We start from the raw sequence: 18,387 nt of genomic DNA, 5'->3' as shown, positions 1-18,387 counted from the left end.
TCAAAGTTTGATTAAAACATGTTTAACATGGGCTAAATTTGATAACAATAATGATAGTAATAATAATTGGATTTATAAATAGCGCCTTTTCGAAAGGATACAATTTGTCCGTTATACCACTGTCTAACTCATTTGTTGATAACATAAAATCTAAGACCTACAGGAACTTGCCTCTGGTGAAGGATTTCTTTTAGAGAAAGAAAAAACTATAACTACAATATCAGTTTATTATCCTCTTTATTTTTATGTATGTCATGGTAGTAATATCATATTAAGAGATATCATTTGTTCAGAGCAGAAGGCATTAACTCTAAGTTCTGATTCATGAGTTAATGCCCTTCCTGCTCCTAACAGACGATTTCTAGAAGGAACTGGTCAGTGATAAAGGCTCTTGGCTCTTGCCAAGTTGGAAGCATTCTTCTTGTCACCTTGAACCATAAGACATGATATGGCAGAAGTGTCATATGAGGTGTGTTTCCATAATCCAAAAATGCTGGAAAGATTTAGGCGTCTCTTGAGCTTCTTCCTTTGATACTGCTCAAGTTTGAAATGGCTAGCATTTAAAAAAATTGTCCAAACTGGAGCTTGTTGGTCGTGTCACAAGGGTTCAAGGGCCCATATGATCCTTATGACAGGTAGGCAATGCGTCTTGCCTTTTCAAAGTGCATTGAGGACCATACCTGCCCCAGATTGTAGGATAAGAGGGAAGGACTAAATTTTATCTGAGATTCTTTCAGGTTAGGTGGAACCTCTTCTGAAAATATACATTTGGCATAAAACTGTAGATGCATTTGTCATGTTTTAGTGAATTGTGATCTCTTTTGGTAAATCTCTTTTGGACAATGAGAACACTCTTAAAGGTGGGCAGTTGCTTGTCTCAGAATCTTGAACAATCCTTGATAGGTCCTTGACAGATGGACACTTCTCATCAGACCAAGATAGCCCAAATTAACCATGGCAGTTGACTCAGAATTTCCATGGTCAGTAGAGGAACCAAAGAAAGTACAAAGAAAGGTGTCTTCACTATTTAAGCGGAAGTCTACCGCTCTACGAAAAATAAGGAGGAAAAGGATCTGTGAATTTGTGTATTTCCTTTTCTTCATTCTTACGTCCCTGCTTGGCTGCTTCCTTGTCTTGTGAAATAAAATGAAAAACACAATTTCATGGTAAATACATCAGGGTATCTTGATAAGAGTGTTCAAACTTCAACTCTGATTTGCCTGGTCATGATGATTAGAGGAATGTAAATTGAGGAAAATAAGACTGGCAGACATACAATTATTGCTTGGCATAGGTATCTGTTTTTGCAAAAAATCTTTTGAATTAGCAAAAGTATGTCACATTTCTTGTGGCTTGTGAGTGTTAGGTCTTATCCAAGTACAGTGAGGATATTTATCTAGGGTGAAATATTGATGTGATTGAACAAACTATCTAGTTCAGGTTGAAAGAGGAGCACATGCATCAGAAACGGTGGGATAAAAAAATTAGTTAAAAGCATTATTTTCAAGAAGGCTAAGTATTTGTAGGTTAAAATATGTTTTCATTTGTTATGGAACCATTTAAAATAAGGTATGAAAGCAAAGAGGAAAAAATATTAATGAGATAGGAAATCCTGAGTCTTTTATTGTCAGTAATGACCAGAGTGATGAATGTAAAGAAATGGAAGAAAGGAATTAGAGCAATTAATCGTCCCAATTATCGTCCTTGACAACACCGTATTCTCATCTTCTTGCATCACCTCCATCACCCGATTTCCTTGTCCACTCCCACAGTCGGCATCCTCTTAGGTCCTCACTGCCCATGCTCAGAATATCTCCCAGAAAGCATACTCACAGCTCTCCCCGGCCCACCACCCCACCCCGCAACACCACCAATCAACATTATCCCAGGTAATTGGAGGTGGCACAAACTTGCCGCAGGGTTGATTGCTGAGGACTTGGCCGGCCCCCAGACCCAGTTAAGGTGTTAGTGGCATTGTGTGTCTCATGGTGATCTTGATTCAATTTTCTGAAGTGTGGTGAACCAGCTGCTATTGTCACACCCCTCTCATCTCATATCCATATATTGGCCTCCGGACCCTTGGCCGTTTCGTCTCGTCCCGACGACGACTGTTCCGGGATCGTCTAGTCAGACCTCCCCATCACTCACCGATTCTTACACCTCCAAGGGGCTGGTTCACCGGTACTTTTCCTTATGAGAAAACCATCTCCGGGTTGACATGGGTGAGGGGTATTCATAACGACCATCCTCCAGCTCGATGGCTGCGATGACGGGTGCCCCCCAACAGCAGACCATCTTTCACTGGGCCTGGCAGACAATAAGACATGACAGATTACTCTTGAATCTAATTGCTGCGTCCAGCTCTCTTGCATAGCTCTTCCAACAAGCTGGGCGTGTAACAATTGAGAGCTTTGAACGTGTGACCTAGTCAAGGTTTTATTCGTTAATGGGGGTAATAAAAGAAACAAACACATGCTAAAGAATATGGAGATCGAATCTGCATCTGATGGGCCAAACACAAGGCTGGTTTCGAAATTGCGCCTTGTGGAATCTCTTTCTCTTTTGCTTTCTCATTTTCTTTCTCTCTCTCTCTCCCTCTCACTCTTCGCATCCATCCAGCCTTCATCTTGTACTTTTCTGTTTGTTCCCTCCACCCCTCGCACTCCCATTAACATTGAGAGGAAAGAAAGCGGGTCGGTAATTGATGTAACAGAAGGTTCAAAGGAAGCCAGGGTTCAAAGTACTTTCGAGTCATGAGCATAACCAATGTCTCAATCTTGATAAATGTTCACATAGATTCTACCATCTATCCATTCACAATATCAAGGGTACATGGTTATTGCAGGAGGGCTTGTTAAAACACTCAAAAAAGCGCCTGGCTATCGTTTCCTCCTGCATAGTTCATTTTATTCATCCCTGTAAAATTGCTGCTACTTTTGGCCTGTTATAGTTGTTTGCATAACAAGAAAAACCTGAGTCTATTTTAAGAAATTTTGCCAACATGCAAAAACCCTGCTTTTCTTAGGTTCATGCCCAAACCATTCTGTTTGTCAATTTGTCAGGGAAACCCATTCACATTGGTCTGATTAGTTTGGTAGGCATTAAGACCATGATCGCGATGTAAAACTTTCATGCACTGGTTCATATGAATGTTGATATGTCATCATAAATTACTTATAATAAAGACTGAAATCAACAAAGGGACAAATCCTTGAAACTTTGTTCAACAAGTGATCTGCGGGCGACGACGAATCAACAGGCGTGGTGATTAAGTGCTGAGGCTGGATTAATTCCCATATTATACAAGTCAACATTAAATCAATTTCATCCAGTTTGAAAGAAATTAGCTCTTCGCCAGCAGCTACTTGTGTTTCATTTGCAGCTCTCCATATCCACCTCCAAGTTTCTAAATGTCTGGCTAATTGGGAGTCGCGTCATAAAAAAGCAATTACCGCATCATACCATCCTGCCATTTAGAGGTTTCAAAAATATATTGCAATTTGATTGCACTTCTTGTGTCTAAAATCCTCAGCATTGGCGCCTAATATCAGGAAATCTTAGGTAGCGTGCAGGAGAAATTAAACAGCATCTATTAGATCCTTGCTGGGATACGCCAGGCCACAAATCTGAGTTTATTAATGAAAAATGGAGTGATTACGGAGAAAGTGGTGTTGGGCAGAGTGTGATCCGTGAGAGCTTAGGGAGAATTTCAAGGTACATAAAACCTTAATTGATTTGTTAGTCCTCAACTAAGCTTTGCCCTTCGTCTGTACTTTTTCTGCGGGGAATCTACAAGTGTATGCAACAGGTCTGTATTTTATACTGGGGTTGTTGCTAAGGAAACGATTGGCTTTTATTTAGATCCTTGGTTTTCCAATGAATACTGTTGCCACATAAGTGCATTATGGTTAGGAGACACGGCTAAAGCCGACTTAATGCTGCAAGATTACAAAGGGAAAGGAATATGCCACTTAGTCACTTTAAGCATTTTCCTTCAAGCCCGTTTGGTAGGAAATTATGGCATAAAAGGGGGAGGAAAATTACACTTTTGTATGCCAATAAGGGAAGCCTTGACGGCCGATTAGGAGATAAACAGTTGGGACAATGAATTGCAGAATTGCTGGCTCTGCTGGCTAGCTGCTGCGGTATTCAGGACGGAAGCAAGCATCGCACGGAATCAGACGGAGGTTAGGGGTGTTGTTTCGTTTAGCGCATCTTGAAGGAGCGAAAGGGCTGGTGTAATTGGATTACAATGGACATGAGTGGAGGTCTCTGTCAGTCACACCCCTAGGTCTTTCCATCCTTGTTTGTGTCATCCCCACAAATTAGAGCCTATTTGTAGGAGGCTCATTTGGTAGACTACTCATCCTTGCCCATCCTCTGTCAGGGACTTCCATTAGCATCTCAGGTTCATAGTACTTTTTCTCTCTCTTTCCCTCTCTCCCTCCCTCCCTGTCTCAGTCGTTCGGTCGGTCTCGGTCTTGTCTCCTGCATACCAGTATCTCTGGGCAGGGCCCCTTGGTTGCTCTGGGTCTCTCTTCTACCAGACTGCATCCTCATTCCTACTCCCCTGTCCTTTCACCTTCCATCACGCTAACCTTCACGGTATTCCTCCCCCCCCCCCCCCCCTCTCAGTCTCACTCACTCTCTCTCTCTCTCTCTCCTTCAGTGAAGCGAAGTGTTGCTGGTGACCGTGAACCACACAGTGCATTGCTACAGACCATTTCATTGTTTTGATTCCTTACTCCCTTGCTTGTCAACACTTCATTGACATTGTAGACATGGTGGTGAATAGATTAGGCAAGGCTTTTCTCCATCTCCCCCTTCTCTCTCCTATACCTCTTTATTGGTTACATATTCATACTTTAATTCCTTTATTTACCATTGCGTTGAGAGATCCAATGCCCTGGGAGGAAGCATGGCCTCAACACTTGTCTTCAATCAAAAGTGGGTGGTTCTCATAAAGCCACATTCTTCTCACCCCCTCTTTTTAAATCAATCCTACCAAGGATGGCATCAACATGGCTTAGCCTTAGGTATCTGGAATGGTGTATGAGGTGTAAAAACAAAACAAGCAAGCAAACAAACAAACAAACAACAACATCCTCACTAGCTGATTTTCAATTTTAAGTGTACAAGCATTATAAAAATAGCTCAATTGAAATATTTATGTTTTCTGATCAAATAGATACTAATTACTACTAGAAATTTAAAACTCTCCAATACTCTCTCTCTCTCTCTCTCTCTCTCTCTCTCTCTCTCTGTATTTCAATCATTATTTTCTCTATATCTGTTTTTTTCTTTATAGTCTGTATTTTTCTCATTCTTTCAGATCACGTTTAAATACATGTCTATTCTTCAATGGTTTAATACCATAATTTATTTGTTATTATCCCTTCATGTTATCAGCCTGGTATTTATGATATTGTATCAACTCTTGTTGAGGGCTGAACACACATCCCGTCAAGGTGTGGTTGACTTGATGACAGACGATGATACACGGTTGCCTTCTGCTCTTTTCTCATTTAATTCTAATATCTTGGCTTGGCAGAACAAGGTTAAGTTGATTTACCTCACTGACACCCATCGCTCACACATCCAGCAAAGTCTCAACACAGTGGACATTGAAAAAATGCCAGGAAATAAATTCAATGTAAATCTCTCGCTGTCCACGTCGGCGTCGTGTTGCCAATTTACCTCATCCTGTAAGATTGGGAGTTTTTTTTGCTCAGTTATTATATCAGCATTAGTAGAAAATATGAAGTACCCAATAACCGAAGCTCTGTTGACATAATGAAGTATCTATTGAAATGTAGGATTTTTGTTGCTGTCCAAGTTTATGGCGGTGTCGGTAATTAGAGGAGCACTGATTGCTAGGGTGATGAATGCTGCAATTGGAAAATAGATTAAAATGAAAGGTTTAAAATGCAATTATTTTCTTATGGCAGAGATGGAGATTTATTGAGAAGAATGCATAGAAAAAAGTGTTCCCCCCCCCCCAGTGAACCATAAATTGGTACCCTCCCCCCCCCCCCCCCCCCACCCCCTTCCTGGCCTATCTTGTACCTATTTATTTTTCTCCTTCTCTCTCCTCTTTTCTGTTCTACCTAATATTTCTCTTTATCTCTCTCTCTCTCTCTCTCTCTCTCTCTCTCTCTCTCTTTCTCTCGCTCTGCCTGTATCTGTCTCTCTCTCTCTGTCTCTCTCTCTGTCTCTCTCTCTCTCTTGCTCTGCTTGTATCTTTCTATATCTCTCTCTCACTGCTTCTTCTGATATCTGTCATGCATTTTGCTGCAACTCCTGCACTTCCCTCATGCGATTATTTTCAATTGAATCTAATTTTGTGTGCATGTATCGTGATGAGTGACAGAGTCATGAATCACCTGTCAAGTGTGACAGGAAAGTGACACTGGGAATTTGAGATAGAAGATGAAGAATGAATGGAAGACCAACCGGTAATTGAAATGAATGTCTACCTACCCCAACTGACAATTCATCTACAAGGAATAAAGTAAAACAAAAAAGTGCATGTTGACACTTTTGTAAATGAAGTTTGAAAAAAACATATAATATGATTCCAAATACTTTTGAGAAATCAACTTAATGAAGGGCGTTTTCAACACCACATTTATTGCTAATAGAAATCTTGTTCAGATTATGTAATATGTCATTGTCACGTTTGAATGGTTCAATAGGTGACACAGAGAACCATTTCAATTTTTTAAGGGCTTATTTGTCAAATTTCATTGCAATCTGATACATTTTTGGCTTTTATTTTGTTTTTACATGGTTGACAATGTTGATCCTTTGGGACTTTCTCAATGTTGATTACCTGTAATTATTTAATATTCATTTGGGGACACTTTTTTGGCATTTCAAACCCGTGGCTGATGAAAAGACATTTGTTCCTTGAGTGAAAGTTGTGTTTGTTTGGTCATTACAACTCACACCTGTTCCTAATCACTCAACATGTTATGATCTTTGATCATCAACTTGGCTTAGCCAATATCTCATAATGCTTATTTCAAGTCCATGATCTTGCCATATTTGCGAGATAGCTGATCTTTTCATGTTTGAGTCATTGCTCATCTTCACGGCTCGGCTCGGCTCGTACCTCAGGGTTTCTCTTGGGACATGAATGCTATGAGAGAGAGTCTAGCACTGATTAGTGAAAATGAGATTAATTATAATATCATGGTGAATAGAGAACTATTTCATAGGAAATTTCATATATATACTAAGGAAATGGAAGCAAATAGATACCACCTATTTTGTGTTTATCTTTGTAGGACAAATATAAACATGTCTTTGAAATGATCACACATACATTCAAATCAGTTTCTTCTGTAGTATGTATCAAGGGTTGTACTTGTAGGCACTCATGCCCCTGACTACGTTGTATTTATATACGAGGAAATATATGACGAAAATACTTTGTGCATCTTGTTTTACCAACCAGTAAATGTACTCTTTCTTGCCGTCTTAATTTCTCTTCCTGAAAATCTATAACAAGCATGTTTTTTATCTTTCTCCTCTGTGTTTCTACAGGTACCGGAGGGCTTCTTGCACGTATCCACCACAACATTGCGTGAGTTCTTCACGGCGATCAAGTCCGTTAAGGACAACGAGCCATCCTGGAAGAAGACTATCTACAAGGTGATCAGCAAGCTGGACGAACCTCTTCCACCATTCTTCAAGAACCCCAACTGCCTTGATCTACTGCCTTTCTGACTGACCGAAGCCAGACATAACTGGATAAAGTAAACTTAATATCTTTCTGAACGAGTCCCGGAATATCTGAAAAAAAGACAATCTTTTCAGAGGCCACCATGTGAGAGCAGAAATATCTGGGGGAATGTAAACTCATCTCTTTTTTAACATTATCATGCTTTAAGCAAGAGCATTGGGAGAAATAATCAATTCAAAATATTTGAATGATGAACTTTGGCAGATTGCCTCCACGGGCAAGCTGATTGTGTCAACTTATTCTCCTGGCAAATTAATCTTTTGTATTTGTACTTATTACCTTCCTACTACTATTTCTATATTCCATTTTGAAAAGTCTTCTCTATATTCTTACTGTGTATTTATCCTGTGTGGTTGTGTTAGATGAGTCGTCGGACTAGTTCTTTCTTATCGGAACATCACCTGTTTGTTCCGTAATGTACAATAAGAGATGAACTATACATTTCGGTCTGTTGCTTCCTGTAAATGTACAGCAATGTGAATAGAAACCATGTCTTTCATGTATCTTGGAGCCCTCGACAAGTTTTCGACTCTAGATATCTTTCATTACCACAAAGGTCTTTTGTAGTCGGTAATCGATTCCTACCCCCTACGCATTTTTAAAAAGCTGTGACTTATGAGTGCTCTTTCCAAACAAAGACCCAGATGGCTGGTGTCGTTTCAATTCAATTTGTCACCTTTTTTCTCACTATGTTATACCAAGTATGAAGTTATCAAGTATCTAATTAGGCTCTCCAGGAGTTTAATCAAAGTGATATAATAACAACCCCTCATGTTGTTGACTGATAATCATGAATGGATTTCCACCTCATGCTATCTCATGGTTCTTCTCTGATTTTACATCTCATCCAATAAGCAACTCGCTTCACCAATATAAATGTTATCACATTCATTGTTTGCTTCTAAGTCAACTTGCCATCCTCATAGAGCTGATGCTATCCTTTATATGATAATAAATACTGAACACAGGAGAAGAAGAATGAGATGCCAGTAATCATTTTATGCAGCTCTGCTGAATATGGTTATGAGGAGGGTTTGTTCGCTCATGATTTGTCATGAATTTCAAAAGATGGTATGGCGACGGGAAAGAAGCTGGGAGGCAAGTTGATTTATCCTCTACACCCCTACAGACCCACGGCAAAGAGCCTGGCCGTCGTGCCATAGGGGCTTGCAGTTGCATGCATTATGTGCACCGACAACCGCAAGAACCTATTGATGCCAACCACAGGCCTTAGTCGACAACGCATGCCCCCATTGTACATCTGCTATCATCTCTTTTGTTTGGGCATCCCCACCATTTATACCTCCTCTCAATCATAAAGCACAAGTTTATGAGCACCATGATTGATGATACAGTCTGACAATGCTTCTATGAATACCTCTTTCTCCTCTTGCTTCCTCAAACTCCACGCTTGCTATTTTCCCCTTCGCTGCTACGAGAATGAAACTATGTATACGAGAGCCTGCCTGCCGTGTTATGGGTCGATTTGACCCGAACCATTCATGGTTTATGTGATTGCAGAAGAATTGTGAATTTTGTGCCATATCTCTCTGAATTAATGTTCAGAAATAAATAGTTTAGTAGTTTTAGTGCCATTCAAAGCTCTGAGAGTTTCATGTGCCATTATTGAATGCAGTGCAGTGATGAATTGATATAAACAATGACTTCTTCTTGATTAGCTGATCCTTCTTTGAATATGCACGCTTTATTAAAGCTTTCTTCCTCATTCTGCCTATTATTTCATGTCCCAGACTGAAACAAAAAGCATTTGAAGGCAATTTCGGTTTTGATAAAAGGACAAAGCCCTAATCATATTTAAAAAGTTACTTTTGTACAGAGACTTGCAAGATTAAATTGTAAGTCTTATGTATCTGTTGAATTATATTAATCCATAATTAATTAATTGCAAACCATTTAAAACAATATCAGAGACTACGCAACCCTATTTTGCTGAATCCCCCCTCTCTCTCTTCAACACAACTCCTTGAGTGCCAAAGGAAATAGCATAAACAAATTAGATTGATGATGAAGCAATAGAGAATAACATGTCTAACAAAGCATGATTAATGAAGCCAATAATCTTCACACCTTGGCTGTGAACGAATCATATATACCACCGACCCTCTGCTCTTCATGTCAAGCATCACAATAGTCATCCATAATCCATCTTTACAGGGAAAGAAAGGAAAAGAAATTATAATAATAAACGACCCTGTCAGAGCAATTTACTCGGAGCCAAACGTGAGATGGAAGAAAATTTGTTTGACATTTATTTTAGCTGTTGACCATGCTCTTATGTCCCCACCTTGAAGCTCTTTAGAAGCAAGCATCAAGCCAAGCTTTCTGCATGAAGCCACTTCATCATGCTTTGCTTTGCTTTGCTCTGCTTTGATTTGCTTTGCTTAGTGTTGCCAATTTAAGCAGCCCAAACCCTGGCTTCGCTCCATGGAATCAGGCCCAGAATCCTCTACCGGCTTGCCCGATTAGTTAAGCCGAAGAGGAAGACTTATTTACGCTTTTCCAAGTTGCCACATCATAACACCTCGATTTTTGGAGAGTCAAGGTGTGAGCTTGATTGCTTTGCGTGCTGCTGCGGTCTTTTCCAGCAAAAACAAAGAAATTATTCCATGTTTCCTCTTTATCTCATCTCAATTATTTTGATGCATGGATGATTCAAACACCATCAACTCCATAATATCTAATGCCAAGTTTATAACAACTATTTGATAGAAAAATAGTCTAATTTTAGGCCTCTAAATGCATGATTAATGGGTCCATTGAGCTTGCCATTATGTGTGTTTACAACTCATTTGAATGATATGTCTTTGCCCCTCAGAAAATGAAATAATTATTCCAAAGCAATAGTAATTTTTTACCAGGAAGATGTACAATAATCAAAACAAATTAAGAAGATATGATATTCCAATAATTGTAATATTGTGCATTATTGTAATAAAAGATCATGTTGATCAGTTTGTTATTATAGCTAATATTGTGGTATATTTGATTAGAAATAGGGGATGAGATTCTTAAGTTGGAGAATTCTCTCTTGAATCCAGATATTTTCAAGAGGAAATTGACCAAGCTATCTCTACTAGTGAGGTGATTCCCACTGAATCATAAACAAGAAGAGCTGTTGTGTCACATGCTGCCCAATCTGTTGTCTTTTGTGCCAAAAAATAAGTGTCATAATTTTCTTGCTGGATGCCAAGAGAAAATGAAAACCAAGTTTGGGTTGGCTAGTTATAGAGTTTGTCGTCTTAGACAGATTATGTAAGGAAAACTTCAGGCAAGTGACGACATAAGAACTTCACAGACGTTTCCTCCTATTTTGTTGGATTAAATATCATCCCTTTAGATTTAGGGATTGGAATGTACGCAAAGAGACCCAGATATTATTGGCATTTAATTCTCAAGAAAGAGAGAAATGAGGGGGGGGGGGGAATTACTCCCAGACAGCCAAGTAATTGAAGGTTCAATGTATGCTGCAATATGAAATATTCTATGAACGTGTGATATGATGAAAGTAATGTATTATAAGTGTCACCCATCAATTAAGCATATTTTAAGTTGGTAGCGTGCTGCATCTTCGGAATGTTTGACTTGTGCAACAAAGAAAACCATAGGAAAACTCAAAGTCAGGGTAAATATTTTGTATGTGCTCTCCAGGATTTCTGTAGTGTTAGATTTCAATTGTGTGTACTTGGCTTTTTGGTATGTCTAGGAGGTGATGATGAATGTAGTTGTAGAAAGCAAAACTTTGCTTAGCGTAGACTTTAGTTGAGTTAATAGCAGCAGGATCAAGTAGACTGCGTACTGAGCAATTAGCACTCAAGTGAGTCTCCCACAGTATAGCTACCTGAGAGCTTTCGTCCGTCTGCACGTCTGAAGTGAAGTAGCTCCCAGTCAGGAACTTGCACTTCAGACTATCAGACTGCCTGTATATTCCCCCCTTATGCTATCAGTCTTGCTGGCAAACAATGCTTTCGATAAACAAAACTGCTGAAGAAAATTTAAAGACTGGTAGATTATTTGTGATGTGCTGTAAATATATCATTAGAACATGTGTGATTTTTTAATGGAAAAAGGGTACAAAGATATATATTTATCCTGATCCGTGTATGCATTCACTAGAAGTGCTTTTATTTTCAATGTTAAAGGGGCAGAATAAAGTGAAATCATAAATTGTATTTCAAATGATGAAAGTGTAATGTACGATCAGCAAAAACTGCCCTATTTGCTGGTGATATTTTGATAAAGTTGTTGTGAGTACTCTTAGCAGCTACCCGATTTGGCTATTGATACCATGCATGTTTATTTATGTGCTTTGTTATATAGAAAGTGTCATCAAACCCTTCATCATGATCATATAATTTGGTTGGCTGAAGTACTAAGTCATATTGACCATGTTGACTTCAGACCAGTCCTTAGTTTGACCGCAATCTGTAAATATTCATATGCGTACTTCCACTCAGGCAGGGTTTGCAATAAGAATTTTATTTGAGGGATTTTTTTTTTTTTTTTTCATTTTGGAAATTTGCAATCCTTAGTCATTATATTCACCCTTATATTATTCTTTCATCCGTATTTTGTTTTAATAGTTTATTCCCTAATACATTCTCTCTCTCTCTCTCTCTCTCTCTCTCTCTCTCTCTCTCTCTCTCTCTCTCTCTCTCTCTCTCTCTCTCTCTCTCTCTCTCTCTCTCTCTCCTAATGATCTGAGTGATTAAAATTAAGTAAAAGGGAATACCATCTATCTATTCATCATGCCATATCTATTAGAAGTTCTTCATGTATATTTGAAAGTAATATTTCAATGTTTTTTTATATACTTGTAGTGCCTGTGGTGTGGACTCTTTCCATAGCAGTGCCTCTTTTTATACTCCATTCTTCTAGCTATCAATAAAGAAAAAGAAAAAAAAATCAGTTATGAAGAAAAAAAGTTATGAAAAATCTAGATTTTGACATTCCAGTAGAATGTAGAAATAGATTCTTTAGCATAAACAAAAATATTTATAGTAGTCAGACTTTCTGTACGAGTGCCTCTATGCCTGTGTAGTGGGGAGTATAGAGCCATTCAGCTTGCTAGGAAATTGAAGTTCGGAGATAGCAAATTGAGTATTTCAGATTGTGTCATAGTTAACAGGTATTCATCTGCCTTTGCAAAGATGTAAAAGTACCCAAATTGAGTTTTGAATAGCTAATTTTGAAGTTTACCCCTGAAAAACCACCACATATTTTGATGTTTTGATATTTCTCACTTCGAACACTGATTGATAATATGTGAATTTCAAATGATACTATGGTTTGGAGATGCAGGGTTCTTGAATTAACTTTATCAATAAATCATTTTACCTGGTTTAATTGAGTCTGTTAACAGTACTATAGCTTTCAATCATACATATCCTGATGATATCTGATATTACATACTTCAAGCTTCATAAGTTATGAAGTGACTCTTGCCACTGTTTGTGCAAGATGCTAGATCATAAATCATATGATATGGGATTTTTCCTAGCAGCTTTGATCTTTCTTCCTTGTAACTCTCCTCCCCCCCCCCCCCCTTCAACATTGAATCTTGTATGTAAAATGATGTCTACCTCAAATGTTTAAGCTATTAATGATAGAGGTCGTTTGAACCACCATTGTTGTTTTTTGTAATTTCAATAAGATATTGGCTGAATAATGAAGAAACAATCAGGAATGGGGAAAAATTGTTAAAATGTGGCATTATAAGTGAACATTCTTTAAAATGTGTAGAGTGTCGTTTTTTTTAAAATCAAGAATGGTACACAGCTGATATCATCTCATGTAACTTGCCCATTCTATTTGAAATTTTACATTAAATCAATTCTTATAGAAATGGGATCTCTTTGATATCGGTCATATATGATCTTGTATAGAACCAGGCTGAAAGATTTAATGATGTGCCTCTTATGTGTGAAAATTTTTATGAGTACCTATTATTATTCTTGTGTGAAATTAGACTGTATATTTGTATTCTAAACGAGACTTAGTGAAGATATATAATGTAAAATGAGAAGGAAATAAGTAATTCTGTATTGAAGTGATCCTATTTTGGTGGGTAGGCCTATATTTTATGAGTGGTGCATTTTTGGGCACAACTTCCCATCCTGATATCTTAAATTTTCCTATATTTTGGTTAGTTTGCTGGCTTTCTTACCCAGTGATATTTAAGGGATTTGATTTATAGTTTTTTTGTTTTTGTTTAGATTTTAACACAGTGTGTAAGTGTCACAGTGACCATAAGCTATAGTGATTCTAACACTGTGATTTCTTGTATTGTAATTGTTGATATAAGGCAATGCATGAGGTGTTTTGAAGGAATTCAAATAATAAAAGAAAAATAAGTGCCATTCTGTTTTGACCAACTCTCCATGAAAAACTTGCCATAAGGAAATCGTTGCCAAAATACAGCAATCTTGTCACAAAATGTTACAAAGTAGCAAAGCTAATGTAACCACTAACTCAACTCTCCTGAGCAAGAAATTTATAAATCATTTGGAAATGTTTTATATTTGGTAAGGGTTGTCATGAAATATCAGTGCTTTTCATAGCAAAAGCAATATTATTTTTAGAAATTTATCAGTTCACAACTCGTATACTCTTACTCTCTCATTTATCGCCAGTAAGAAAAAAAGAAATACAGTTTTTATTGTAAGTGTGCTTGCTTGCTTGTTAACTGGATTGACATCATCAATTGTTTTTTGAGTATTTACATTATGACATTTGATACATGGATATTTATTGTAGTCAGACTATAAAATAATAATGTATTATCTAGAGTGTTATCGGGTCTAGGAATGACTTGATGTCATTTTGATTTGTTTTGTCAGGAATTTTAGGTACGATTCGTTTTTAGATACCCTACAGTGTGGTAGATGTGATATGTATATAATGATGTGAGACGAATCTCTTTGTATTGTTTTTTTTTTCTCTCTCTCTCTCTCTCTCTTTCTCTCTTTCTTTTGTTCATGGTGTATTTGGGCATCTAGGGATTCCGAAAATAAAATGGAAAGAAAATGTAAAGCAGTGTGGAGCTGACTTGTTTTATTTGAGTAAACTTGAGTGCTTGAGTGTAGGTCGTGACAGTGGTATTGTTTGTGATGGTGGAATTATTAATGAGAGGATGGATTGGTATACATGTAGATGTGTGAAGGCATGTTTACATTACAAAGCAGTGTTTGTGTATCTAGGAACATAGGTATAGTGATTGATAGTTCACTTGTCATAATGAACGGTGTTGATTTATGTATGTATTGATTGATTGATTGATTGAATGATAGATAGATTGTAAGTTGACATTCTGTTTAATTGGTTGATACATAAATTCATTCATATACATTACATAATTAACAAATTTTAATGGTTAGAATTAAGCGGCAACCAATTGTTTGAGGAGCCTATAATTATTACTTGGCATGCCAATTTGTTTAAAAATTAGAGTTATTCTGTACAATAATCATTGTGAACATGTTTTTTGTTTTGCTGTGAAGCATTGCTCTACAACTTATATTAAAGGGAACGAATGAAAAAGAATACGATAAGAGATACACAATTTAATGCGCTTGCTCGACTTCAAAGTTGTTTTAGTTACTTTGATGGAACTTGACAAAACCATGCATTTCTCCACAATGTAAAACGGACCAGTATCACTTCTGATTGTATCTTTTAGGTTGCTAATAAAAAGAGAGGAATCGAAAGTTCAAACATTCACAGGCCGCGCAAATTATCTTAATAATTGAATTCACACATTTTGTGGAAGAGCTATTTGTATACGATGCATATTCTCTCTGCTCCGACATAGATTTACAGATTCAATGCTATAGGTATAAAGTTGAACTTGATTGTGTTGATAAATTGCCTTGGAAGCCAATAAGACCTTTGTAATTGTTTTCCCAGTTCGCCATCCCTTGTGTAAGTTGTGATAAACTTCAAGCAAAGGGAAATGTAGGCGTTCTCGGTCCCATGCCGTCTGCCATTATTTGCGGGGTTGATAGATAATCAAGAATGATTCATACACATCACTAAGCAATACATATCCGCGTAGATATCATCTCATACAGGAAGAATACACTAATTCTATTGCTTCTTTATCTGTCATAAAAACCTTCTAATTATGGTCATATCTGTTTCAAGAAATTGCTATGGTTGAAACGCAACCCCACCAAGCCTTCCTTTGCCTTGTCTCCGATTAAAAAAAATAAATAAAATGCCCGACACTCGATTCTCTTCGCGTACTTTTCACGCGGGGACTGACAAAAACGGGAGAACGTACACAATTATCATATTTCATGATCAAGTTTCATCACCGAGTGATTTAAATTAATCCCTTAATCCGGCTATTCGTCTTATATGGGATTAACAACTTACAATCGGATGTAAACCAAGAATGACACAAAACAATCGCAGCTTATCTGACAGCGGTTTCTTTACACTTCGTTTTTTAATGAAGTACATGATTTGTGTGTCAACCGGAATATAAGGATCCATTCTTCTCTCAAATCGAGTAGCTAAAACTAACGAAGGAAAGAGAAAAAGGATAGAAAATACACCAAAAAAGAAAGAAAAGAGCTCATTTGGTATTTTAATTTAGAAAGATGAGAGGAAGGAAGGTTGGTTTCGGTCTTTTTAAGGTCTCCGAGTAATTGTTTACTGCCGGAATGTGTAATCTGTTGTTTATGAAACATGGCTTGGAAGGCCACACTACCAATAATTGCCAAGGCAGAGTCATTTTTGCTGCACGCGATCCGTAAACTTTAGGCAGACGACATGTAGGCGGTACTCCAACCGAACGGGAAGGTGCTTGTACTTCTTTCACGAATCTTTAACGTTAGTAATGACTTTGACAAAACTTTTATGACGTCACATTTTCTTACACAATCCTTGAGTTGCGCAATAGTTAGGAGAAAACTTGCTTTCCGGTTTCGGATTCGATCTTAATTACATATAATAATTTATTATATCATGTTTCCTTATTTTAATCTCATCAAGTAGCTGTAAAACTCGTGATCATCTCAATAATTGTCAATTCCGTCAATTGGAAAGGGTTTTACCTAACAGTTTTCAAAACTTACCTTTTTCCCCCAGTGATCTAGGTGATCTACTTCATGTGAGACTGTACATTCTGTTGTCCTCTTTTCATGTATTTGTATTTGTAAGCGCTATGGTACATATTGTTTTTAGCGCTCCTAAATATTCGATATTATTAGTATTATTAGTATTATTATTATCAAGGTTGTGTAGTAATTCCATCCACAACTTCTTTAAATCTTCTGAAAATATACATTCTGATAGCTGATTCGATTTTAAATTTGATACATATCCATGTCCGATTTACTAGTTTAATATCATCAAGTAGTTGCAAAAGTATTGAATATTATATTTAATCTTTTGATGGGATCTTTTTTTTTTTTGGTAACAGGATCAATTTGTGAGAAAGTTCCATCGCTTCTTCAAATATGTTGGCTATAGTCAAACCATACTCCGATGATAATCTCACGCGATTCCTAAAATAAATGATGAGAGAAAAAAAAGTGCATTCGCTCGAGCATGCTGTCCGTTTAACTTTCTTAATGATTCTATTCTGTCGTAACAAAACTGTTATCGCGTTCTTCCTTCCTTCTTACTTTTTATATGTTTTTAATCGGTCAGGTATGTTTCTCTCAACCCCTACGCTCATGTTAATCCAGTTACATCCGTCTGACACATTCCGCAGCCGTCAGAATTTGATCATGAAAAAAAAGAGAGAAAAAAGGGAAAATAAAAGGATAAATACGCCTTGAGTAATGCTATCGAGACTTGATCACGTCTTTGGCTGTATAATCTCATGATCGTCGGTGAGATTCCACGAGATTGAATCACTCAAGGCCTTGGCTCAATACGACAAAGACACAAAATGTGCAAACTCACGGGGAAACATCATACAAAATGTGATATGTGTTTTATTTTATTGATTAGCAATCTATAGCTGGATATATAAGTTGTAAGATTTGTTAATTCCAGTAAGAAATTCGTATGGGTTGAACTTGACCCTGAACACCTTATTGCTACGATGACACCGGGTTGATACTTTATTTGTGTCTCAATTTCTAAGGAAAGTGGGGAAAATCATGGTAAGATTCGAACTGTATCTTTCAATTTGATAGATAACTGAGGCACATTAAAACAAAAAGAAAATCAAATGACCGTTAAACTGAGATGTTGTACTCCATGGTAGAAAATGATGTAACCGTGAAGGGAGAAAACAAACACGTGTTCATAACAATCACATAGTTTAGTGCGGATTTCATTAATAATGAAATTTAAATCCTTTCTGTTAAAGGTAAAGACCAGTATTGGAAACGCCCCAATTTCAAAAAATGAAATGGAAGCTCTCATTACCAATCATGTGAAAGAATATGTTTTGACTAATACATGATGATAGAAAATTTGCCGGGAAACCGCCTACTAATTCATATATTTGGTAAATTTGTTTCTCTCATGGTCTGTGAGAGATATAGGGTAGTCCCATATACATCTTTCTGTGTATAGTGCTTGTAACTTTACGAAGAATGGGCCAAATTTCTTATCATTTTGATGATTCCAGAACCTTGCAGATGCTAGATGCTAGATGATCA

The 18,387-nt window shown here is 37.4% G+C and overlaps 1 protein-coding gene across 7 annotated transcripts in view; it reads left to right on the top strand.

Moving 5' to 3' along the window:
- prox1 (prospero homeobox 1) overlaps positions 1–14,797 on the top strand; it is a 46,051-nt gene extending 31,254 nt beyond the window's left edge. For 6 of the 7 annotated variants that reach the window (XM_030998295.1, XM_030998296.1, XM_030998299.1 and 3 more), the window contains exon 5: positions 7,549–14,797. In XM_030998295.1, the coding sequence (XP_030854155.1) occupies positions 7,549–7,731 (183 nt within the window). In that variant the 3' untranslated portion in view covers positions 7,732–14,797. 7 annotated transcript variants of the gene reach the window in all.
- The last annotated feature ends 3,590 nt before the right edge of the window (positions 14,798–18,387 follow it).

Source organism: Strongylocentrotus purpuratus, unplaced genomic scaffold (assembly GCF_000002235.5).
Source record: "Strongylocentrotus purpuratus isolate Spur 01 unplaced genomic scaffold, Spur_5.0 spur5_scaffold_5, whole genome shotgun sequence".
NCBI classification, from domain to species: Eukaryota; Metazoa; Echinodermata; class Echinoidea; order Camarodonta; family Strongylocentrotidae; genus Strongylocentrotus; species Strongylocentrotus purpuratus.
Note: the sequence above shows the minus strand (reverse complement) of the source record. Positions and strands in the feature narration are given on the sequence as shown.